Consider the following 27,133-nt stretch of genomic DNA (forward strand, 5'->3'; position numbering starts at 1 on the left):
CCTCAAGTCATTTTCAGATACAGAGTACTATATAGAGAATAATCATATGAGGAAGGGCGTGCCTTTTATTTATCTCAATCATGGAAGGAATTTTTCTGGAAAGAAACCAAGGTAAGATTATGATAATGTACACACAAATGAAGAGAACAACCAAGTACTTCATACAGATTTTGTTTGTTTGATCTCCAAGTATTTCTCCCACTCTAGAGGAAATCTTCAGATTGAGCTTGGTTGAAGTCTCAGGAAAGCCTGTGTGGGGCCACACTGTCACCTGTTAGTAATATCTTCTAATGTGTTCTAAAACCTTTTATTCTCAAACTTGTCTGCATGACTAAAAATTCTCAGCTTGTGTAGACTGACATACTTGGAGCTCATACTTCAAGACTGGAGTGTCTGAGAAGTGATGTGGGGTTGGCTGAGGCACTGGGCTTCTGGCATGATGGTTATGTGTAGTAAACACTAAGGGCCTAAATGTTGGTCCTTGACAGTCCCTCTCTTAAACAATGTGTTAGCATTATATGGGACCAGATTTACATATTACTTGGGTTCTCTTAACAGAGATGCAGATTCAGTAGAGCTGGTCAGGGCCACTGACCTCAATGCTTAGAAAAATTCTCAGGTTGCCTCTGAGCCATTAAGTTTGGGACCAAGACTCAAATTTTAGTGTGCATCACAACTACCTCTAAGAGCACAGAATCCTTATCAAAACCCCTGCTTCTGATTCAAGTCCGTGGTTAATGTTAATGATACTGGTAACGAGGCAACCTTCTTAAAAAACAAAACTGATTTAAAGTGACACACCTCAAATCTGATCTAACAATGTTGCAATATATAACATCCTCCATTAACCAACACTTGAAGAACAGTGGCATAAGAAAAGGTTTATCTGCTTAGGAGGGGGCTGGGAACTTTAAAGTAGCCTTGAAGTGAAAAATGTCAAAGAGAAACAAAACATCAGTTTGACAAGACTGTTTTTGCTTCAGCTGTCAACTTCTCATGGCCTAAAATTAACTGAGAGTGTCAATTGATGGATTTTTACACACTACATTGGCCTGTGAGTATGTCTGTGGAAGATTGTGTTGATTGACACAATCCCTAGTTGGCACCATCCCTAAGCATTTGGGTCTGACCTGTGTAAGAAATCTAGCAGAACATGATCCAGTGAGCAAGCAAGCAAGCAGCAAGGCTCCACGTTCCTGCTTCAAGTTCCTTCCTTGAATCTGCCTTGAGTTCCAACCCCGAGTTCTCTCAATGATGGACTCTAACCTGTAAGCTGAAATAAGCCCTCTCTTACCCTAAATTGTTTTTGGTCATAGTGTTTGTCACAGCAACAATAAAAAACTAGGACAAAGGTGATAGAACAGGTATAATGGTACCACCTGGACATATAATATATGTAATATTACTAGATATTCTATATATTGTTAGCTATAATATTAGATCTAAAGAAGTTCAATGCAATGGTAGTAGAAATATCAATGTTCAATATATATGTGTATATATTTATATATGTAAATTGTAAATAGCATGCTACTAAATGAGCAGAGGGTAATTGAAAACTTAAAGGAGAATTTTAAGAACATTAAAATTGCAGCAGACTATGAAAATCTGTGTGATACAACAAAGTCAGTATTGAGAAAAAATTATAGCAATACATGCAACTTAAAAAAGTTTCAAACACAGGATCCTCAACTACCTAGGGAAACAAAAAACCAAAAAAATTAAAAATAAAAAGCAAATGAAAGGAAAAGTAACAATAAAAAATGAAAACTAAAACAAAATTTACTAAAGGGCAATGAAATCTGTGGGCTTAAAAAAGGGATAAATACCATCCCAAAACCTTTACATAGATTAATAAAAAAGAGGACAGTCACATAAATCAAAACGGAAACATTATAACTACTTACAATAGTTAATATTGTAACTTGACAGGATCTAGAATCACTCAAGGCAAAAGTCTCTAGGCAAACCTATGAGGGCTCATCTAGGTTGTCTAGGTTACGATCTGAGCATGACTGGAGAGGTTTTGTTGATTCACTGAATTGAAAAGACACACCCTAAATGTGGACAGTGTCTTCTAGTAGCAGCAGCAGCAGCAGCAGCAGCAGCAGCAGCAGCAGCAGCAGCAGCAGCATGTCATCATGGTTATCAAAGCTACAATTAAATGCCGTCTTTCCCCCAATTAGAATGACTATTACCAAAAAATTAATAAATAAATTTTTAAAATATGCTGACAAAGATACAAAGTGAAAGGAGTCGCACACTGTTGGTTTGGAATATAAATTAGTTCAGGCTGTGGAAAGCACTATGGAGATCCCTTGGAAGGCTAAAAATAGATCTGATCTAGTGATGCCACTTTGGCTTTTATATGCAAAGGGGATGAAGTCAGCACACAAAAGAGATATCTGCATGTTTCTGTTTATGTGTCATTTGTTCTTGCTAAGGTGAAAAACAAACCAGCCTAAGTGACCCCTAACAAGAAAATGGATAAAGGAAACATGGTGTCGTATCGCAATGGAATATTATTTAAATATAATGAGAATGAAATACTATCATTTGTAGAAAAAAGGATAGAACTAGAGGACACTGTTAAGTGAAATAGTTGATATGTATCACTTTTTCTCTCTGTATGGAAACAACAAACCCATTCTAAAGTAATGGTGTCATTATTAAGGACTGAAAACTTGGCAGGGGAGGGAGAGATGGGGATAGAAACGTAGAAGCATAGGATTTGTATGTTCTCTGTGCATGCATGGACGTATTGCAGTAAATCCTGTTTCTTTGCAAAATAATTACATATTAACAAAGCGTATTAAACTATGGCATACCCATATCATAAAATGGTATGCCTACAAAGATGGAATAAGTTATTGATAGAAAGAAGAGAAAAACAAAGAAGGTCCAAAGCAAGAGTGTTGAAGCCCTTTGACCTAATTCCCCTGTTTCTTGTTGGCGAGCTCATCTACTCTGCTGCAGCTGCCTTTGTTGATATCAGAAGTCAGCTTCCTTGGTCTGTCAAACTGAACTGAAGACCAGACCTTTAGTGCTGGACTAGGGTTACTGACACTTAGCTTCAGGGACAGTGCAGCCACCGACTGGCTCTCGGCATTTCCAATGTGAAGACAACCATTGTTGGACTCCCCAGACCTTGTGTAAGCCAATGGTATTCCCGTTCAGTATATTTATTCTACTGGTTCTGTCCCTCTGGAGAACCCTAATGCTACAGAAACACAAAAGATTATTTTAAAAGCACCATGAGTAAGTATATGGCACAATCACATGAATTTGAGAAGTACTGAGCAAGTTCCTGAAAGCATATGGCCTACTAAAACTGATCAGGAAATAAAACAGTAATGATATGTTGCAGTGGTAGTGAAATGTCTTCTATCTAATAAAAATCCTCATGTCTTACAGCTGTACTGATGGTTTTTATGAATATGAAAAGAATTGCTTCCATTTCTTCTTAAAGTATAAATAGGAAGCCAGGAACTCTGGCAACATATTTTTAAAGGGGTAGCATTTTCATCATTCTAAACCAAAACACAACGATAAAAAATATATCAAACCCATACCCATGATGAGCGCAAATGAAAATTTTCTCAGTAAAATACAAGTAAACTTAATCCTGCATTTCAACATGGTCATAGAACATGATCAATTCAGGTTAATCCCAGAAATGCTGGGATGGTTTAACATTTGGAAATCAATAAACTTAATGTAACACCATCAAAGACAAAGTCATGTGATTATCTTTACAGATAAAAGAAAAGGTTTGGTGTCCCTTATAATAATAAATCAACAAGCTCAATACCGAAGGAACTTATCTCAAGTATTAAACCCTATATATGAAAAATATCACACTGGATTAGAAAGGGCTAAAAGTATGTCTTCTTAGGGTTGGAACAAAGCTTCCTTTGTTTCACTCAAGATCAAAAGAATCATTAAACTGATGGTTCAGTGAAAACCCCATCAAAATTACACAGTCACTTTCTTCTGAGGGGTAAATAAAGCAACCCTATAATTCATATAGAGCTGCAAAGAGTCAGAGTAGCTGCAGCAATTCTGACATGGAGTGTGTGTGTGTGTGTGTGTGTGTGTGTGTGTGTGTGAGAGAGAGAGAGAGAGAGAGAGAGAGAGAGAGAGAGAGAGAGAGAGAGCACGAGCTCACTGGTTTTGTGAAACAAAATGCAAAGCTGACAAATGAAATATTGAAGCTACTAAATGTCCAATGAAAACACATACAGAGGGTAAAATAAATGTAAGTCTATGGATTCTAAAGTCCACACTCCAGCTCTGCATTTTAAAACTTTAAATCTTATTGAGCTGCAGTTTAACATTTAAGGTAATTGATTCCTGAAAAAACCTGAAAATTAATATTGACATTTGAATTAAAAATTACAAATTTGTTCATTATATTCTGTGCCAACTTACTGTGCCAGTGGGGGGAACTTCAATTTCCAAGTATCCATATAAATTCATATATACTGTGTTTAATTTCTATTGTATTTGTATTTTAATAAATAAATGTAAATGAGAAAGTACTCAGCTTGGTCTCTAGCATTATAGAAAATCATTACACAAAGTCACAGAGAGCACAATTTATAATTCACAAGCTATAATTTTTGCTTTTAGTGAGTATACACTGAATATCAATTTTTACAAAGCACAATAAAAAAAGGTTTGTATCTGGTAACACCAAGTTCATGGAATTTTGAATATATTTTACTCTGAGACGGTCTTAATGTGCCTTTCATAAAGTGTATTGTAAGTTTAAGAATGGATTATGGTGTGATGAAAGTTATGGCATCTGACAGGAGGGTCCTGAATGAAACACAACATTTTGTTCTGATAGCCTCAAAATGGCTAGTTATCTTTTGGATTCAGAAATAACGAATAGCTTCACACAGTTAGCATTTTTAAAGCAGCTACAAAAAATAAAGGAAAAACGTCCACCAGTATGTAAGCTAATAAGCTTCTCCCATAGCTCACAACTGTGCAAGCCAAGAATCTGGGCTGGAGTGAAGCATGAGAAGAGGAAACAAAAATACTCATAGGAGGAAATATGGAAACATGTGGAGCAGAGACTGAAGGAAAGGCCATCCAGAGACTGCCCTACCTGGGGATCCATCCTATATACAGACACCAAACCCAGACAATATTGCGGATACCAAGAAGTGCATGCTGACAGGACCTAGATATAGCTGTCTCCTGAGAGGCTCTGACAGAGCATGACAAATAGAGGAGGATGCCTGCAGCCAACCATTGAACTGAGAATGGGATCCCCAGTGGAGTTAGAGAAAGGACTGAAGTAGTTGAAGAGGTTTGGAACCCCATAAGAAGAACAATATCAACCAACCAGACCCCTCCCTTCCCAGAGCTCCCAGGAACTAAAACACCGTCGCAAGAATACACAGGGATGGACCTATGGCTCCATCCGCATATGTAGCAAACGATGCCCTTGTCAGGCATCAAGAGGAGGAGAGGCCCTTGGTCCTGTCAAGGCTTGATGTCCCAGTGTAAGGGAATGTCAGGATGGGGAGGTGGAAGGGAGAGGGTGGGTGAGGGAGCATCTTCATAGAAGCTGGGGGAAGGGATGGGATAGTTGGATTCTGGAGGGGAAACCGGGAAAAGGGATAAAATTTGAAATGTAAATTTTAAAAATCCAATAAAAGAAAAAAAGTGATTTTGTATTCAGTGACGTCAGAAGGAATGCCTTTCTTTACGTAAAGCCGCCATCCTGTGCATGCTGGGTGATCTTTGCAGCTGCTGCTACCTCTCCTGTACCTCTTTCCCATTTTAAAAGTTGTACAGCTAAGTAAACAAAGGAGATAATTCTAACGGAAAGGCTTACCTGTGCCACTGGTCGATGACAGCCTTGGATGGCAGCCTCCAGATTATTCTAGGCTTTGGATCCCCAGTAGCTGAGCAGTTCAGTAGTAATTTCTCACCCAAATTCACCTCAGTCCATTTCTGAGAGGCAGTTTCTATCCTGGGGATTGTCTCTCCCTCTTCCACAGTAAGAATCACTACCCTTCTCTCTGAGCCTGAGGAGCTGGTGGCAATGCACTCATAAGTGCCCCTCACTGAAGGAGCGATGCTTCTTATATACAGAGTTCCATTTGGATACAAGAAAAATCTGGAATGAGTCAACTGCAATGGTTTTAGTTCAGTCCCATCATAAAGGACCCAGTGAACACTAGGCTGGGGAGTTCCTTTTGCAGTGCAGGGCAGTTTCAAACTTCCACCTAAAACCCCAACGATGGCTTGCCTCTTTTGCTCTATAATGACAGGGGGAGCTGTGATGACTTGTATCTTAACCAACAGTGAATCCTGGCCAGATGGGTTGCTGGCCACACACTTATAAAAACCACGATCATAAAGACTCAGATTATAGATGATCAATGTTCCATCAGGTGTTACCCAGACCTTTCTGCTTCCCTTGGCCGTTTCTGAGACCACCGTTTGGTTTGCAAGTATCCAGGAAACCGTAGGCCTCGGCATACCCTCCACTCTGCACTTTAGTTCCACAGTACTTCCAGAGTGAACTGTGATCTCCTTGACATGTCTGTCCAGAATCCTTGCCGGGTAAGAAACCACAGACAAAGAGACATGAAGATGGTCTACGCCCAGTGGATTAGATGCAGAGCACAGGTACTGTCCACGGTCCTGAATACTGACCCTCTGGATGGACAAGGTGCCATTGGGAAGCACGTGGAACCGGCTTTTCTGTGTCCCTTGGGATATTTCAAGTCCTGATAAAATGGAAAAAAAAAGTATACATAAAGTTCATCATCATTGCTGAACTTACAAAAAATACATTTAAACTATAAGACAGTCTTCAGGTGGCTAAAGATGTTTTTTCAAATTTTTATTCATGGGTTGGAGAGATGGTTCAGTGGTTGAGAGCACTGGCTATTCTTCCAGAGGTCCTGAGTTCAATTCCCAGCAGCCACATGGTGGTTCACAGCCACCTATAATGGCATCTGATGCCCTCTCCTGGTGTGTCTGAAGACAGCAACAGTGTACTCACATACATAAGTAAAAATCTTTAAAAAAATGTGTGTCACTATGTCTGGCATATATGTATATGCATATGTATATTTTAAAACAATTTTATTCACATTAATTTAAATTTAAAATACAGATAGTTCACCAGGGCATTTATGGAAAATATTATATATATTCAACTTTCAAAGTTATTTTTTGGCTTTAGCATTTTTATTCATTTATTTTAATGATTTCTTTTGATATTACAACATGATTAGATCATTTCACCCCTGTTCTTGCCTCCCTCTAATTCCTCCATGTATCCCCTCTTGCTCTCTTTCAAATTTATGGCTTTAATTATTTATTTATGTCTTTAATTATTTTTGCATATATATTTGTGGGTATATGCTATGTAAATTATAAGTATATATAAGTATATAAATACAATCTGCTCAGCCTATACAATGTATATAGCAGACCATTTAATATCAGATAAATAATTGGTCCTAAATGTTATTTTAAAACCGTGGCTTTAAAACAGCATCCTTTATAACCTAGGCTGGCACTGAATTCATCCGCACTGCCGGCAGTATATCTAGCCTTAATGACTACCTTTCAAACTTTCATTACCAATGTGTTTTATTGATTTGCATGTGTATGTATGAGCACGTGCATGCCATCGCCAGTGGGTAGAGATGAGAAAACAGTCTGTCTACCATGTCTGTTCCAGAGATTAAACTCAAGCCATTAGGCTTGGCAGTAGGTGCCCTTTACACATGGAGCTGTCTAGCCCCCCCCCCCCAACTATTCTTAACACCATATTGAGAAAACCTTCTGGTAGTGGGGAGAGATGGCTCAGCACTTAAGAACACTAGTTGCCAAATCCCAGCAACCACATGGTGGCTCACAACCATTTGTAATGGGACCCGATGCCCTCTTCTGGCCTGCAGGCAGGCATACATGCAGGAAGAACATTCTATACATAATAAATAAATAAATCTTTTAAAAAAAAGAACACTAGTTGCTTTTGCTGGCTCACAACCATCTGTAATTCCAGTTAAAGGAAGCATGATAACCCTGTTCTGACCCATGCTCACCCCAGGCACATGTGTGCGTAGACCCACAAGCAGGGGCTAGTAAGATAGTTCCAGCCCTAGGGGATCTGGTACCTCTGCATGTGCACGCACAAAGTAAAATCTAAAAGAGAATTCTAATGAGCAATGTGCAAATGTCAAAAGAGGATATCAATAGCTTTTATATTTTTGGAAAAGTTTAAAACTAGTGTTGGCTCTTTGCTTACAATCCCGAAAGATCCAAGCCTGTCCTTGTTTTATAATTAAGGTACTGCTAATGGTTCCAAATACCTGATGAGACTCTGGTCCAGTGGATGATGGGCAGTGGGTCTCCAACAGCCTCACAAGGAAGAAAGACGTCTGAATTAGCTGGAACTGTAAAGCTTGCAGCCTTTCCTCCAATTATTCTTGGCTTTTTCAATAGAGTCTTAGGTAGAGAGACGTAAGGCAGATGTTTGGAAGTTGGGTTTTGAGCAGGTTTCTTATCAAAGACACTCTTTTCTGCATGCTTCTGTGTATTCCAGTGTGAGGCATGAGTGCTGGCCTCTGGAAGGCTGAGGTGGGGGGACATGCTTACTGCTGGCCTTTTGCCCTTCTCAATGGTTTCGGAGTATGACTTGAGCTGATATTTGTGTTCTGGCCAGGGAGAGGGCTTCCATTTAGAATTCTGTGGTTTATCTACCCTTAGTGCTGGCACAGAAGTGGATGGAAACAGATTAGAGGGAGAGTCAGTGGTTCCAGTTATGATCTCAGGATTGGGGCTAGCCTCTGCTGAGGGTTGCTGCAGATCTGTATTGTGCCTTGAAGATTCATATATGGTGACCACTCTATTTGACGTCATCTGGAAAGCTGATGTGACTTTGCTGTCTGTAACCACACCCTTAGTAAAAGGAGGTGGGGAAGGAGTGGGCACTGGGGGCGCCCCACTGCTGAGGAGTGGTGGTGGTGTGTCTGAGGCTCTTTTCACTGTGGTACTCTCCTGTGATTTGCTCAACAACATTGTTTCCAAAGCTGTTGTATTTCCCAAAGTCTGGGTGTACTTCTCAAACAGTTCAGTTATGGCCAGAAGAGAGGTTGTTGAGTGATAAGCAACTGCACTTACATTTCCACCATCATCTTGTCGTGGGGAATGACTGAAAGCCAAGGGGGTATCAGCTGTTGTTAGAGCTGAGTATGCACTATAGCCAGAAACCTGCCTGGGGGTGGTGCTTGCGTTGTTTCTGTTCTTCCGAGGCCCCTTTATTTGGTCTTTTGCTTCTTTGGATCTTGTTCGTTGGGTTTCAGACATAATGACAGATGCAGTAGCAGTAGGACTTGTCACTGTGGGGGTTTCCGTTGACAAGAAGTTTAATGTATTAGATCTCTTGCTTATGGTGCTAGGAAGCACTGGAGAGGAGTTGGTGAAGGGCTGCTTCTTCCCTGCTGAGAGACTTCTGGCACCTGATACTACTTCAGTGCCCTTGTTCTGAGTGGCAGCCATTGTTGTAGACAGAGCTGGTGGTGGACTTGTCAAGAGAGTTGTAGAATCTGAGGGGGAACTCTGACCTGTGGGTAAAAGAGGAGCTATTTTGGGAAGCTTTGCGGCTGGGTTCTTTTGTAAACCGAATTGATATGGATTCTTTAACATCCCCTCCTTCTTCTGGTTATTTACAAAGATCTGGTGCAAGGGAGTTTTCCTCTTTGAGAATTTTGTGCTTGTTGGTATTGAGGGTGTGCTGAGGGGGCTGGGAAGTGGTGTTGTTTCCACTGAATCTTTCCCAGTTTGGATGGTCCCAGGCATGCTCAGGTGACCAGTATTGTCTACAGGAGATTTCCCCAGGGATACAGATGTTGGAGCAGAAGTCATGCTTGCTTCCGTAGGAATCACGTGGTTACTTTCCCCTCCGGAATATTTTGTAGTGGTTGTTATTATCTCAATATCTACATTTTGTTTGTCCTTAAATAGTAACAGTGGTTTCTTGACCACAGTGGTAGACTCTTCTGCTATGACCCCAACATTATTAGCTTTGGGGAGGGCACTGTGGGATGAACTTGGAACTGACAGTGCTGCAGTAGCCACTGTGAGCCCCTCTGCGGAAGGACATGTGTGGCACATCCCAGGGTACTCTGTGGCTGGAACTTGGCTCACATTTTTGTTAGCAGGTCCCTTGATTGCTGGCCTCACAGTCCTGTGTCTATGCCGTCGGAGAACTGGGGTTCTATGTGGGTTTTTAACTCTCCCTCTGCTCCAAATTGTCCTCTCTCTTCCCAAGTGCCTGGACAAGGGGAAGTTACCTGTATTGTTGTTTCTAGGAATGTGAAATAAAGACGAGGCAGTGGTGTGTGAACCTGAAGGGTGACTGGAGAAGCTAGGGTCTGCAGTAGTGTGAGAAGAGATGTCACTACTGCTAGGTCTGCTGACTCCTGTAATAGGTATCTGAGGTCCATAACTTTCTGTTGGATTTATTGGCTGCAAGACTGTACTGGCTTTGCTGGTAAAGCTACTATATGTGTTGGTATGGCCATAGGTAGCCATGTTTCCCCCTGTTACAGGGTGTGCACTTTGGGAAGATGCTCTTCCTGCCTGAGCAGAATCTCGAATTTCAGCTACTGATGGAAAGATAATGATTGGGTTTTGGTTGGTTGTATCTTCTATTTTGCTTGCTATGGATGGGTTCATACTCTTTGTCACAGCTGTACCGTTTGTTACACTAAATAATTTGAAATCAGGAAGGTGCTCAGATTGTAGTGTTTGTGGATTCACAGTTGAGACTTCTGTGCCAGAAGCTATACTCGTCATAAAACCATGATTTACTGGTCCAGAGTCAGCAGTTGGTGACCTTCCTGGGACACCAGAAGCCTTAGTTTTCAGAACCATGAATTCTTCATCTGGAGGAATCATGCCAGAGGCATCCTTTTCCTCGTCAGTGAGTTCCACGAGGGGAACAGCCAGTGGCACTGGCTTTACTGTGGTATTTTCTTGCTTTTTTGGCACAGAATTCTTTTTGGCTTTTTCTAGAAGTGCTGCCCAGCGTTGCGGGTCAATTCTCCGAGCAGAGAGAGGGAGCTGCCTCCTATGCTCCCTGAATCGCCGGAGTGTGGAATCCCCACGCCGCCGATGTATTAAGTCTCTATGTTTGTTCTTCCTATGTACACCGGAGACTTGTTTTCCAGCCTCTGACCCTGTCAAAGCTGATGCAGAGAGTTTCAAAGATGCTGGCTGCTTAAGGGAAACACTGGAGTTGGGTTCTCCAAGTCCAGATCCACCTGCCTCCCTGTCATGCTCAACCATCCTTTGGCCTTTCTTTTGAACTGAAACTTTAAAACTGGAAAAGTCGGCCCCTGATGGGTTGGCAGCCACACATTGGTAATGACCTTGATCTTTTGGCGTAACCTGTAATATTCTTAAGGTCCCATTGTTAAGAATTTGCCTGTCTCTTGATGGCTGAGAGAACACAGTGTTCCCTGGAAGAATCCAGCTAATAGAAGCATCTGGAACACCCGTGGAAAGGCATGGAAGGTCGAGCGTCTCACCCGTAACCACTGTGTGCTGGACTCCACTGTCATGTGTGCTTTCTCCATAGGGCTCTACCACAGTTATCCTGTATGTGAGAACATCCGCATCTGCATCATTGGTGCTTATGCAGTGGTAAAGACCTGCATCAAAGCTGTCAGCCATCTGCAGTTCCAACTTCCCATTTTTGTCTATTAGGATTCGCCCATCCTCGCTAACGTAAGGGGCTCTCACTTTACTCCCATCAGCTAGAAGCCATTCCAAGTGAGGTGAAGGGTCGCCTTTGCCTGGACAGCTCAGGGCAATAGTGCCGCCAACCAGGACAGTGCGTTCCAGTTTGGGATTGTTCATCATCAGGATCATGGTCCATTTGAGTCTCTCCGCTCTCATCTCCGCCCTTGGTAAAGCGATTTGAGCATCAGTGGAAAACTGGATCTGTAATGTGCTAAGTGTGGTGGCGGTTCTGTTCAGCTGCAAGACAATTTTTTCTTGTTGGAACCAAAAAGGGTCTGCTCTGACATCAGCCTCTATGCTGGTAAAAATGTCTTCAGGCCTAAGAGCCACCTGTTTATATCTAGAAGACAGTGAAGGAGTCTCGGTAAGCTGGGGCTTCCTTTCTAGTATCAGAGGAGAGTCACTGTATAAAGCCAGAAGTTGCCACACTGGCTGGATGTGATTATAATCTACACTGCACACAAGATTTGTGGAAAATGACGCATTTAGCATGATGTAGTCATTTTCTTCAGTGAATGCAGTTGGTGATGTCCTTGATGGCTTTTGGATACTACAGACCATGTCGGCCTTATTTCCAGACAGGTCTGTCATGTTCAAAGACAAGGAGCCAAAGGGTTCTATGAAATCTTGAGGTGAGGTGGAGGCAGATCCATTGTCCTCCTGAGTAACCAGGCTCTTTGACTTCAGTGATGGATCAATGGTTGGCTTTGTACATAGGAAAGCTCCAGATGGTACCATAGCAAAGGGTCTGCCTTTAGAGATCCTGGGGTTCATGCAAAGGGGACATTGCTGAGGACTGGAAGAGCTTCTGTCTTTCTTGCATTTTATTATATCTAGGAAAAGAATCAAAACTTAGTTATTTTCGAAAGTTTTGGTCTCTTTATAAGTTAGCACATGAACACATTAAAAATTACTTTCACTAGGACAGCTATTTGGAAAATTTGATATTTAATGACTGAGTTACTAAGCTGTATGCTTCTGAAATGATTTTCTTTCTTTCTTTTTTCTTTTTTTCGGAGCTGGGGACCGAACTCAGGGCCTTGCACTTGCTAGGCAAACGCTCTACCACTGAGCTAAATCCCCAACCCCCTGAAATGATTTCTAAAAATATATTGCCCACACATCATGCTACAATATAATATGCACATATGTGGGGAGTTATTTGTCTTATTCACAGCTGCATTTATTATGCCTGGAAAGACCTGGATATATATTTAGTACTTGATAAAAATTGGTCGAATGAAACATTTCCTTATCTAGAGAAACAAAATCATAAGCTCGCATTCAGCACTTAATAACACTTCAGTTCCTCATGCCAAGGTTTTAGGGCAGTTGTAGACCTTCCTTTACCATACTGTAAAAGATAACCCTGCTTAGAAATCTCTAAGACCTGGGATAACGTAAAAAATGCAAACATGTTTCCGTTATCCAAAAGAACAGCTTCTGTCTGTTCTAGCTTAGTAGAAAGAGGGATGGAGAAGTGCAGACAGAAACAGGAGATAAAGATGCAGGTAGAACCAGCCAATGAGATGTGAATATTGACAGTACATGGAAGGTAATTGAGGTGCACATTCCAGGTTTATAGTGATGGTCTTGTTAGTTGAGGGTTTCTCAGGAGCGGAGAACCAAGGGGGAGGGGAGAGACTGTGTCCAGCAATGTCGGAGTTTGCAATTCATATACTGCTAGTCACAAAGGAGTCCTGTTCCAGCACTGAGATGACATATACTCAGTGGGCATTTTAAATAGTGCTCTGATGAGCCTATTTTTAAAGGCTGCTCACTCAATGCTAGATAAGAGGTATAGAATTTTCTCTGTGACCCAAAACGTGGTCACACCGTCTGAACTTCCGTGCTGTTCCATACACGGACTAGTTTGTATACCATTTCCTGAACACAGCAAGTAAGAGAAACAATAGATGTCTTAGAGGTAATTCACTAGGACAGCTTCACACATGTGTGGTTCCCTTGTAAAGGCCTAAGCAAGTCACTCTAAACCCTTTAGGTGTGCATCAGTCCTCTGAAGTCAACTGTGGTCTGAACATATGATCTGGAAAGTTCCCCAATTAAACCTGAGTTTGAAACTGCATGCGGTGCTGAGTACCCTGATGAAGTCCCATGTTGTCTCAGTTGGTCCCACTCCCAGCACAGGACACAGCCATTCTTTCCAGTGCATATAAACAGAACATGCTCTGTGCTCAGTAGCGTCTAAATAGCAACCTCATGCATCTTGTAAACTCATGGTATCATAGTGTCTGTGTTCAAGTAATCCCTCTGTTGTTAACCATACCCTCAAACACAAGAGTGGAGATGCAGGCAGTCACATACGCTGGAGAGAAGCTATGGGCACGGTTCCTTCCAGAAGGAACTTCTCAATTTAGGAAAGAAAAAAAATGAAAACAACATGTTGCAAACACCTGCTGGAGTTACAGGATTTGTGGTGAGAATGTAGCTGTGAAATTGGGAAGAATGAAAAAGAAACTTGTGTTAATTTTGCTAACATATTTTAAACTTCAAGACTTAGGGGCATGGTGTGCAGAGATAAGCACGGTATTGTTTGGTACTACTTGTGGTTTTCTGCATGAACTGCAAGCCCTGGTAAAGTATCCTTCATGGAAGAGGGAACACTACTATACTTCGTTGTGCCATGTTTATTATCCAAATTTTATAATAATAAAATTGTGCAGAGGAGATAGGTAGAGAGAATGAAAAGCATTGAACAACCCCAAGGAGCTTTTTCCACCTACTGACACGCTGTATACCTTGCCTGCTTGTCACTGCCCTGAATCTGACCTTGTGAAGCAGAGAGCAGAGCCAACTTCTGGCCTGGCTAAACCTCATCACAGAATTATGCTCGTATCTTGGGGTGCTGATGACTGCTTGTACCCAGATCAGAGCTTTCAGGCCTCATGTTTCTCAGATGCAAATTCCACTCATCCCCTTCTCACCAGTTTCCAGTCTCCTACAAACGCTTTCTGCCTCCCAGCCCTGTCATTCTATCCGAGCGAATGACGTGAGCTGCCTTTCTACCATGCCCAGTGCCTTTGTGCATTACACACTTCTCAAGCGCTCAGCCTGATTGCCACTTATATCCAAGAGGCCACCTGCTCTTTACCTCTCCTGGTGCCCTCTGCTTTCCTCTCTTAACCTTCAGCACTCACCATTAGAATGTCTTGTTTGGATGCTTGCCTTCCCACAGGACAGGGGATGCTGAAGAAGGATGCAGTTCAGGAGAGATGGAAAGAAAGGAGGAGTGAGGAAGGATAGAAGGATGAAGGGAAACACCAGAAAGGCAGGCAGCCAGTAGGACTTCAATTCTGTCACACATATTTGTTAATTTTGCTACTGGAGGATGGTTTTATGGACACTAAACTACGATTTGGTGTTGTAAAGGTATTACATACATAGACATATGTAAGAGCATAGCAGTAAGACTCAAGTTTTATATCCATGAACAATGCTTGCAGGGAAAATGGCAAAAGCCTATATTCATACAAAAGCAACACCTAAGAACCTAAGAATGAAAGGTGCAAGTAGTAACTAGCGTTGGAGTGCAGCAAGCATCAGAGAAAGTGCCACAGTGTGCCTGTGAGAGGCTTTGAAATTGCTTGGGGTGTATGAAAAAAAATTAAATATAAGGGTGATTTGATTGATTGATAACTCTTGTGAAATTATCCGTAAGCCAATACAAGCACAAGGGAACCTATCATATAGACATGACTGAAAAACTTTAGCTCTGACAGATGTGTCTGTTTTTGACATATATGTATGTGCATATGTGTGTGCGTGTGTGTGTGTGTGTGTGTGTGTTTGTGTATGTGTAACTATACAGCAGATATGTGCATTGTATATTGGCACATGACAAACATACATACATTTTAACACATCTTCATACACTCATGTTTGAGACATATTAGAGTCATGGGTAACTAATATATAGATGAGCTTATTTCTTTTTACTATCTAAATGGCTATATAATAACAGTTTAACAAAAAAAAAACATTAAGTACATACTGTGTCCCAGATATACTGCAGAGGTTAGAGACAGATACATCAGACATAGCAGAAGACAGCAGGCGTTTCATTCCGTGAATTAATTCTGTAAGTCTGGCATAACGTTCATTCAGGAAAGGAAGCAGAGGCAACCTACAGGAGTGGTGAGGTCATGATTCTCATGCGGATGTGCAGATGAGCAGTGAGACTCCCTTGTGGAGGTAATGCTGAGCGAGCATATAAAGCAGAGAAGGAGGGGAGACCTATAGGCAGAGGCAAGAGCAGCGTTCAGAGCTGAAACTGATGTAGTGCACCAGGGTCTGGAACACACACTGCCTGAAGGGGTGGGGCTGAGTGGTTTTAGAGGCTGAGGGCAGGCCTGGGCCATACTAGAGGACCTGATAGTTGGGCCAATCACCATGGGCTTGATTCTGTAAGTCATAGATGAGCAAAGTTTTCACACAGAATGCTACATAGTAAAGACAGTCAGCCTCATGGCTTCCCGTTATCCCACTGTGGCACAAACACACTATGGAGGCATACAGAGTTCATTGTCACCGGTCATTCTCGGGCCATCGTTTTCTGCATCTACATTATCTAGGACTTCCCATTACAGACTCCCAGCTGACTCCTCTTTTTGATTAGTATTGAGAAACAAACAAGATAGATACCTGGGTTTCCCTGCATCCACTCAGACAACCACTTTAAATGGCAGTCACAGGTCCATGGGTTTCCATGCAAATACAGGCTTTCTAGGTTTGGCATGTAGGAGACCATTTCTTTTGGGAGGGAGGTCAGGAAGTTATCAGACAAGAACAGGTACTTAATGAAAGAGGTTTTAAATATCTGGAGATAGCTTAATGAGACAAATGTGTCTGGATGGAGCTTTGTGAGCCGGTTTCCTTCTAAATGTACCAAGCGGAGCGAGGTAAGTCCATAAAAGGCCTCAGGGTTGATGAATTCAATGTTGTTGTGATCCAGGTGCAACCGGACCAAGCTCCCGAGTCCGTAGAAAGTATCCTTCCGAACGATTTGGACTTTGTTATAGCTTATTTTTAAGACCTGTAAGTAAAGATGTGGATATATTTGTTTTCTCAAAGGAACTTTCGCAAAGAGAGAAAAGTTTATAAATATAGAAGTGTGTTGGGATTAATCCTGTGGAATGTGCACACCTTAACCACAACTCAGTTCAGACAAATTGCTTGCCAATCAAATGTGCCAGCCTTAGAGAAATTAGAACGCACACAAGCAGTTGTGGATATTAAGAAAGTATCACTCAAGGAACCTAGAGATGTCATGGTTACTTTTAAAGTCTCTTTAGTCTTTAATTCTGTACAAGAGTAACCATCATGACCTGGATTGGATCCAGAATAGCTAAGTGGGACAAGGTGTAGAGGGCGCAGTGAGACAGGGTCTGTCACAAGGATAACTATTGAGGCTGCATGATAAGTGCACAGGCATGGTTTTCTTATTTCCTTTTCTTAATGTTTGAATACAAAGTAATGCAGTGCACTGTGGAAATTGTGTGCATGTGTTCACATTTTCCTCACTCATTTCCCCCTCACTGTCCTTCTCTGTGCCTCTACCCCCTTTCCTTCTCCCAGAATGCTTCACTAAGTTGATTACACTCTTCTGCTTACTTTGTGTATAGGGTGAAAAGCATTAGTAATAATAACAACAATAATGATAATGATAAATAATAATAAATAATAATAAACTTAAAAAGCACTGTAAATAAATTTAAAATTTATGAGACTATCTATGGACTTCAATCTCCCGATTTATAATATCTTTATTGAATTATAATTCAGGTGCAAAAACGTTTTGTCTTTACATTTTAGTGGTTTTTGATAGCAAAGAATTTCATTATGGTGTCTCCATGCACATTGGTCATGGACCTTGCTTGTATTTGCCTCTCTTTGCCTCCCCTTAGTTTCTGTAGTCTCCCTCTCACTCCTGTTGGTTGCCATCCTTCCCTAAGTGATTCCTGCTTTTATGTCAACATATTAACATATTCCACCCATGAGAGAAGCCATGGTCTGTGACTTTCCTTTCTATCACCTCATTTTACTTCCTCGTGCCCCTTTGTTAGGCCCTTTGCAGAGCACGGCACGCTGATTTTTAGAATATCCACAGGGGTATAACTACATCTACCTCAACTATTTCCACTTAGGAAACTGTCTAAGAAATTGTCTTCTTTTATTTTCCCCAAATTAAGACCAATCCACATCAATAGTTATTTTTTTTAACTTTTTCTTACTCTAAGCAACATCTGTTTTCTAAGGATTCATGTATTTTAAACATTTCATATAAATATAACCATGCAATATGTGGCTTTTTGTGCCTGGCTCCCATCACACAGTCAAATGTTTTCAAGATGTTGTAGCGCACATCAATCCTTCATTCCTTCCTGATTCTACACAGTAAGCACGTTACATTTTATCCATTCCTCACTTGGCAGGCATATGGCATGCTGTTTTTCAGTAATATGAATTTAATTGATTCCGAATTGGAAGTCAAATAATTTTGAAGTTTCATGATACTTTAGTATTCATCAAATCCCTTCCTGATTAGTTCCTAATCCCTTTTAATTAGTTCTAAACATATTTTTTTAAAGAAAAGAATAGGAAATACTAATAAAAACAATAACTTTGTACAATTTTTTTCTGATTTGACCTAAATTAGCCTCTTCAAAAGAGGATTTTCTGGAATACCAACATCCCTAATAAATGAAAGCTAATCTGAGATCACAGATAAGCCTTTCCCTACATGTACCTGGGAGTAAAATCTCAAACCCAATGTTTCTCAGTCAGAGAAAGACCTGGCTAAGAGAATAAATGTAGGTGGAGAATTTCATGCAGGATACACAAACAATTCCTCCGTAAGATATACATCCCAAATGCTGTCTGATCTATCTAAATCAATATTGTCCTATATAGACACTGCATACTTTGCACCCTATGTCAAAACAGCAGACATAGCTCTGGTTTGATGTTTAAAGTCTCCATGAACAGTAGGTATCATTGCTTTGATTGCTATAATGTGCTGTAGGCAAGTGATGATGAATGTTAAGGGACATATGCACTTTATTGTGATTTTCATGAACAGCAGCACTGTTTACTTAAAGAGTTGAGTAGTTACCACACAGTGTAAATTAGCTTCTCAAAAGTGTCAAGATTTAAGCAGAGGAAGGACTCCTTGTGAAGCCTCTTTTGTTCTCGTCATTCTTACTGCTAGACTTGTCTAATCCTTTAGTTTTACACTTAGGTGCATGATAACTCTTACAGCATTTTCTTCATTTGTGGGGATATTTGTAACTTTAGTTTGAAGATGGTAGACGATAAATAAGTAAAGAAAACTGAAAATTCGTAATGGTTTATAAAATGCTACCATATTAAAGGCCGTCCTTATATTAAGGGATCCCATTCTACTTCCAGACAAACAGGTAGAAGTGGCCTTTTATGGATATATTTTTAAAGGCTTAGTGATCCTTGAAAATTGAATTATTTTTTCCTTCCTTCTCATTTCCTTTCTTTCCCTTTCTCCTCCATCTCTTTGTCCCCTTCCTTTTCCCTTTTCCTTTCTTTCTCCCTCCCTCCCTCCCTCCCTCTGTTCCATTTTTTCCCTTCTCTCTGCGATTCCCTATGCGTGCATGAGTGGAGACCAGATGTTGGCTGTCTTCCTTGATGCTTTACATATTAGTTCTGAGTCAAGTTTTCTCACTGAATATGGAGTTCACTAATTGGCTAGAGTGCCTGACCAGGGAGTCTGGGATTCTGATACAGGAACTTCCCAGGACTAGCATTGTAGGCATTTGCCACCATGCTGTGCTTTCTATTTGGCTAGTGGGGATCCAAACTTCGGTCCTCATATTTGTGTAAGTATTTTCCCCAGCATTTTCTTAATATTCAAGTTTTTACATAAAATTGCATTACAATTGAAATCCTTCCTTGATGTCTGCCTCTAGTTTACAGAATGCTTATAGAATGTATCCCATGGGGATAGGCAGGTACACCTCACAGTTCCACCTCTCTTCTGCCTCTCCATCACCCTCTCCCCCTCTCACCTGCAAGGACTGCAATCCCGAGAAGGTCTTGTCACTGACTCTGTGAATGCCATTACTGTGCAGCATGAGTAACTCCAGTTTGCTCAGGCCATCAAAGTCGTTTTCTGTCAATCTAGTAAGGCTGTTATATCTGAAAAAATAAATCATTTTAGACTTCGGATGAATCTGCCAATTAAAATTCAAATGTCAAAGCAGACACAAACAGAAAATCCATTTTTTGCGTCCGTGTTCCCAAGAGGTTTTTCAAGCACTTGAAATTTTCAATTTGAAAGATTGAAATGGGGAGTTCACTTCCCACCCAGTCCTTGCAGCTTCATAATCACTCTCCCTGTCCTCAGATTTTATACACGCACTAGCAGCCACGTAAGCCTACCGTTTTCCCTTTGTGATCACATAGACCATTGTCTATGGCACCTTCTCCTCCCTCTCCCAAGTGGAGGTAATTAGTGGTTAAGAAGCCTGGGCACCAGAGTCCACATGGGGTATGACTCTGAGCTTAGGTCCAGACTACACTCTATAGATAGCAGAATTTAGTCCAAAGGTGCTATGAGCACGGGTGTCTTCCTGAGGGTTATTATTGCTGTGATGAGACGCCTCGACCAACAGCAAGCTGGGGGGAAAACGATTCATTTGGCATATACTTCCACAGCACTGTTCATCATTGTAGGGAGTTAGGAAGGAGCTCACATAGGGCAGAGACCTGGAGGCAGGAGCTGATGCAGAGGTCATGGAAGGCTGCTGCTCACTGGCTTGCTCCTTAGGACTTGCTCAGCCTGATTTTTTGATAGAGCCCAGTATCACCAGCCAAGAAACGGTACCACCCATGATGGATTAGGTCCCGCCCCATAAGTCACTAATTAAGATAATGTCCATCAGGCCTGCCTATAATCCCATCTTATTGAGACATTTTCTCAATTGAAGCTCCCTCTTCTCCAGGGACTCTAGCTTGTGTCAAGTCAACATAAAACTTGCCAGCACAATGAACAAATGACTACATGCACAGTGTTCAGCCCAAGGCCACTCCCTCATAGGGAGAACACAGGGTCAGTCTTCACTGTTGGTAATCACTTCCAAGACACTCGGAATGCTGCTGCTACAATCCTGGTTGCTTGCACTGCGTACATCGGCCCTGCCTCTTTATCACCTCCTCCCAACACAAACTAGCATACTGTAGGTGCTCACTAGTGTCCCTTAGCCAATGGTATATCCCATTACTTGTGCATGTATACATATAAACAATTTTTCATAAGCCTTCAAAATGTCACCTTATCACCATAATTGGTCAGATTTTTGTAAGTCAAGTATTTTAAATAAGCCATTATGTGCTGGGCATTTATAAGTCACAAAAGAAATGGCGGGTTTTTTTTTTTTAACATAAAAAGACAATTCCTCTTGCTTGGTACCAGAATGATGATTGCTAACAGAAACTGTATCTTTTCCAGTGAAAATGTATTCAGAATGAAGCTGCCCCACGATTATGAGGCCCCCAAACAACTAAGAGGGGCTTCACATTCTAGTAAAAGAGTCCTGAGAAAAAGGTTTACTGTCTCCATAACATAAGGTTCTTATGAACCCATTTTAGAAGAAAACTATTAAAAGTAACCATATGTGTTTGGGGGGTCAAGGTACCAGGAAGATCAGTGGTCCCTCTCTGAGAAGGGGATCAGGCAAGGTCCACACACCCTAAATTTATTCGTTCCACATTGGCCGGGATGCCATCTGGGATGGAGGTCAGGTACCGAAATGTACAGTGCACCTCTGTGGGCACATAGCAGGCACAGCGGCGAGGACAGGCCCTGCTCCCAGGGGTGACCACCAGGCAGACAGCAGTGAGGGAGATCAACAAGCCGCTGACTTCCCTGCCTCTCACCTGCATCCTGAAAAGACACCACACCACAGTTACATACACAGTTCGAGCAAAGTCCTGGGCACACACACCATACATAGCAACTCTGGGAATAATTGGGGATATTTTCTTTAAGAGTCATAATTGGTTAACTTAATTCACACTTTTTTTTGTTGTGGCGAAATGGATCGTTTTAAACATTTAAATGTGCTCCATACAATTTTTCTCCTCCCCCAACTTCTTACAGATCCTTCCTAACTTCCTACCCACCCAACTTCATGTTCTTTCTCTCTGCCAAAATAAATAAATGAAAACCAAAGCAACAGCAACGTCAACAACAAGACAGGAAGAAAAAATGAAAAAAAAATAGCACAAAAATATCCATGGAGTCAATTTTCTATTGTCAAATGCTATTAGGCATGGGGGCTGCCCTGCAGTGTGGTTGTTATACCCAGTGTCACTCCATTGGAGAAAACTGATATTCCCTCTCCCAGCAGGCAGCAATTGCGAATGGCTTCTTGGTTGGTGGTGGAACTTGGTGTCTACTTCCCCTTCTCTGTGCTGGGATTTCGCCCCGGTTGAAGTTGTGCCTTCTGTCATAGTCTGTGATTCCGATAACATAGAAATGAATGTGTTTTCTCAGGGCACCTATGTTATGCTTTATTCTTGCTAACCCCTCTCCTTATTGTTTTCTCTCAGACACCCCACCCCCAACTAGTTTGTGTCTGTTTTCTTATCACATGCATCCCATGTACAGATTAGAATAGTATATAATTAAATAAAATTCTAAACACACATGTACATGTACAACTGTAAATCTAGGTTCTGCTTACAACAGAAGACACATGGTAGTTCCTCTTTGAGCCTGTCTTATTTTGATAGGCCCAATTGACTTCCAGTTGCAGTCATTTCCTGCAAATGTCATGATTTCACTTCTTTATGGCCACATGGAATTCTGTTATACACATTTCCACATTTTCTTTATCCGTTCATATTTTGATGGTTGTGTAAGTTGGTTCCACACTCTTGGCTGTGGTGAATAATGTAGCTATAAATGCTGCACAACCTTCTCTTTGTTACACACCCTGGACTGGTAGTTCTAGTCTCAAGGTGGGTTTTATTTTAATTCCATAAGAACTGCAAAAAATTCACCCCTCCCAATTATCCAATAAATGAATGGACTAGTGAACTGAAAGGAAGATCTGACAGACTGTTTGATATTTTTAGGCACCATGGTGTTCAAATTGACATTCCTTTGAGATTCAATCTCATTCCACTCAGAATGCACATCAACAAGAAGATAAATGACAACGAATGCTAGTGAAATCTGGGGAAAGAGGATCCCTTATCCCCTGGGATATAAACTGGCGTTGACACTACAGAAAATGTTCTGTTTATAGACTAGTGTGTGCTAGCCTCCCACTGGACTTTATCACTTAATGGGTTTATTATTGTGAACATGTCTTCATGGCTTCTCATTTCCTAATTAAAAGCAAGATTCCTATTATTAGAGATCATGATTATGATATTGGGATAATTGAAGTTCATAAATTTAAGTCTCTTGTTTGCACAAGAACCTTTTAGACTTTTATATACTTTTTTATATTTTTATAAACATAAAAATAGTACATGTGCAATTTAGAAAACTGCATCAGTAAATATATAAAATTAGATAGATAAATGTACATATATGTATGTATTGTTCACATATGCATTTATATATGTATTTCTTTATATGATCGATTTTTGTAACATTGTATTATTTAATATGTTTTATTTATATGATTTTAACCTTCCAAAAACACTTTTACAGCTGTAATAACTCAGTACAGAAGATATTAAATTTCTTTCTAACATGTCTTTAAGTCCTTGCCAAAAAGGACATATTGGCCTTTTCAGAGCCAACTAATGACCATGAGGACAGTGAACTGACCAGCTGGGCGGGCTGAGTCTCAGCCCAGCAGGATAGCAGCCACTCTGACTTTGCAGGCACAACGCTGTCTGCTCTTTCTCTGCTTGGAAACACCCCTCTCCTCACTGACTCAGGGATGGGGAGCATGACCAAGGAAGAATTATGCTTAGCTTGTTAGAAAGTATCTTGAACCCACACCTGACAAAAGCTCAATGATTCTCTCCCAACCTGGAATTATTATGAATGAGTTTAACCCAAATTAAGACTTACTAGTGATTACTTCTATGCCTATGCCGTCACTATGGGATCACAGAATATTTTTGAATACTCCCTGCGCGATGGGGGAAAAAGAAGCAAGTGACTTTGCTATCCTAAGACGAACAAAGACAGAACAAGGTGACTGGGAAACAGAAACAACTATTTGCACCGTAAGAGTTAAGTTACAAGCGAATAGCGCCATAAATAAATACCGCATGAATTCCAGTACACTTAAGCCTCAAACTGTATTTAACAAAAAAGCAATACCTGAGCTCTTCTGTCTTGGTTTTGATTCCTCTTGTAACATAGGCAGAGACAGGAAATCTTCTGAGGAGAGTCTTCACCCCAGGGAAGGAAAGTTCTTTGCTTCCAAAGGGATCAAAAGGCTTAGTGGGCTTAGTCTTTTCTGGCTTTCAGCTGGGGGACTGAAGCTTCAGAGACCTGGAGGCGCTTCTGTTATTTTAATGCTATCATCCATTTCCAAACTAACCAAAGCTTTCCTGCTGCTGCTGGAAACTCTGTAATGCTCTTCCTCCTCCCTCAATAGTATACATTAGTTAGTTCTCCTTAAAGTCACCTAAACTTGCAAGTACTAATCAATCACTCCTTTCCGAAGGCCCAGGCGTTTCTCCTCAAATTTCTATTTTGCATAAACGTGTCATCAGTGTCTATGAAAGGGTCCCAAGCTACACAAAATCCTTCCCGCGCGTTTTGCCTGGCCTCAGTCACTGAAGTGACATTCACTTGGTCGCTGCTTTTGTCCCCACTCCCCTCCAGCACTTTCCTTTTTCTGGACCCTTCTGCCCATCCCACCCTCTGTCTCGCCCTGACCCCCAGTTTCCGCATCTACCACTCTCTGGGCCCTTTCACTTCCCAAGCAGAATTAGCAGCAGCTCACCTCTGCCTTGGACCAATGGAATTGCACCGCCTTTGGGGTCTGCTCAGCCTCCAGGGGTCTTCGCTCCGGAGGAGGAGGGCGGGGCAGGTGACGTAGCTATAGCAGCAGCTTCTGGGAATGGGCGGGCCATCGACCCGGGGACCACCAGCGCCAACGCAGGCTCAGGCTCGCTTGCGCGTTTGCTCCTCCCTAGTTGGGAAGCCCTGGGCTTTTCCCGCCTGGTGGCTGGCTCTGTGGCCCCGGGCTGGTTTGGGAGCTACAGGTTCTTTCCTTTCGTGACCTCTTCTACTTCCTAACATGGGGAGGGGGGACTTAGACACAAAAGTAAGAGAGGTACTTTTGGGAGAGGGGAGGAAAAAGATTAAGCTTGGGTGGGTGGGTGGGTGAGTGGATACCTAAGAGAAGCTAAAGGTGTGCGTCTTGGGAGAAGGACAGAAGGGGTGGGGCAGGTTGTGGTAGCAAATATACTGACAGCATGTGATTTATTTGAATAAAAATGGCATGAACCCCATCAGTCTTCACAAAGAATATATGCTAAGGATGATGATGATAACAACAGCAATACCATTCAAAGATGCTTTAATCACTGTGGTTTGTCCTGGGTTTGTTGCTCCCCTTACTTCTGTTTGCAAATAGAGAGAGCAGTGAAGTGAGGTGTCTGAAGTTTGCATGTATTCTTGGGCCCTGGGGGAGGCACCTATACTCTTCCTCTTTTCTAGTTATACCTATTTAAGGTGTATAATATGGCATTGTGAGCTACATGAAGATGAGACAGGTAAAGGGATCTATCACTTTAACTGTTCTCTCAGTGTGTAAATGTGTATGTTAGTAAGATATGCCCTTGCTGTGTGTTTTAAACAGAATCATTAAATATGGTCCTGATACCATACATTAAGTCTCTGGATTGCTTCACTCTGTAGTTGTCGATCTATGTCCTCTAATCTACAGGAATTCATCTCTAACCGCAATTGAACAATTCACCTTTGTTTATACTCTTTATATTTGGCTACTTAGAAAAAAAACCCACAGTGAGAACATAACAATACTTTTTCTGCATATGGCTTAGTTCATTTGCTATTCTATATATATATATCTTTTTACATTGTGTTGAGGGTCATAGCATTGTTTTGTAAGGTTGGGTATCATCCTGATACACATAGCACATACACACATAGGGGCAGGGGGGCAGAGCTGCAGGGGGGGAACCCACTCTTTGAAATGATGGGCCTTGCTATGTTGCTGAACTTAGTGAAGAGTTCATAGGCTAGTTGGACCCTCCTCCCCACCTCCTCAGGCCCCACTGCTAAAGAGTGAGAAACCCAACTTCTGAAAGATAGTATCTGAGAACTGGATTGAAATTCTGCTGGAGATTTCCTTCTCCTTACCCATCCACCCCTACACACATCATCCAGGGTCAAGGCTGCCTCCAGAGCTGCCCCTACCAGTTTGGTCACATTTAATAGCTCCCGCTGTTTTAGAAACTTCCGCTATTTGAGGAATGTGACTAATATGATTGTTTCACCCCTATAGTTGTAGCACACGTGAGCCTTTGATGAGAATTTGGGGTGAATGTTTGGAGGCAGATGTTCTGAAGATGTGGTCCTAGAACAAGTAAGTCAGCAGGACCTGAGACAAGTTCTTAAGCTCCACTTCTCGGACCCACCATATGGGACATTCTAGGGCAGGGGCCTAGAGATCTCTGTGTTAACAAAATTCCTGAAGTTTTTTAATTGATGGATTATGAGAATAATTTATAACTGTAGATGATATTTATGGAAGATTTTACTCTGACAGATATCATAAGCTTTTTTGAAAAGTCAGTTTATTTCCACGTTATAATAGGCTCCATGAACAGACAAGGAACACATTCATACTGCACTCACTTTATATAGGTGTGAAGATAAATGACTCACCTCGGGCTGGAGAGATGGCTTAGCAGTTAAAAGCACTGATTGCTCTTCCAGAGGTCCCAAGTTCAAATCCCAGTAACCACATGATGGCTCACATTCATCTGTAAAGGGATCCAATGCCCCCTCTGGTGTGTTAGACACACTAGTTACAGTCTACTCATGTAAATAAAATAAATGAATATGTCTTTTAAAAAATGACTCACCTCAGGTAATACATCTTATAAGTAAAAACACTACAGTTGATTCAAACCCAAGCAATTGGGCTCCATAGAATGAATGTAGCTGACAAAGCTGAGGTTGGCTTGCTTGGGTAAAAACTAGTAATATTCCATACTTTGTTTTTACTAAAAACTAGTAATGTTCCATATTTAGTTGGTGATCACCAAGTGATTTCTAGTTAGTAATGAGTAAGTCAATTATCAAGGTAAAATTAAAGAGTCAGGGAGTCAGAGTTAGAATTACCCC

General features: G+C 41.4%; 1 protein-coding gene across 7 annotated transcripts in view; it reads right to left on the reverse strand.

Annotated features, from left to right (window-relative positions):
* Positions 1-24,927, reverse strand: part of Igsf10 (immunoglobulin superfamily, member 10) — a 28,983-nt gene extending 4,056 nt beyond the window's left edge. Inside the window, exons 1-8 of one of the 7 annotated variants that reach the window (XM_039102267.2) lie at positions 24,759-24,927; positions 24,128-24,226; positions 22,142-22,293; positions 21,527-21,721; positions 19,845-19,974; positions 16,450-16,840; positions 8,352-12,620; positions 5,852-6,752 (exon numbers count right to left, since the gene is read on the reverse strand). In XM_039102267.2, coding sequence (XP_038958195.1) covers positions 5,852-6,752; positions 8,352-12,620; positions 16,450-16,840; positions 19,845-19,974; positions 21,527-21,721; positions 22,142-22,290 — 6,035 coding nt within the window. In that variant the 5' untranslated portion in view covers positions 22,291-22,293; positions 24,128-24,226; positions 24,759-24,927. Of the gene's footprint in view, positions 1-5,851; positions 6,753-8,351; positions 12,621-15,799; positions 15,956-16,449; positions 16,841-19,844; positions 19,975-21,526; positions 21,722-22,141; positions 22,294-24,127; positions 24,714-24,758 lie in introns of those variants that run through there. The other 6 variants (XM_039102266.2, XM_039102265.2, XM_017590862.3 and 3 more) reach the window with 6 other exon arrangements.
* Between the last annotated feature and the right edge of the window lie 2,206 nt (positions 24,928-27,133).

This window comes from Rattus norvegicus, chromosome 2, assembly GCF_036323735.1.
Source record: "Rattus norvegicus strain BN/NHsdMcwi chromosome 2, GRCr8, whole genome shotgun sequence".
Classification (NCBI taxonomy): domain Eukaryota; kingdom Metazoa; phylum Chordata; class Mammalia; order Rodentia; family Muridae; genus Rattus; species Rattus norvegicus.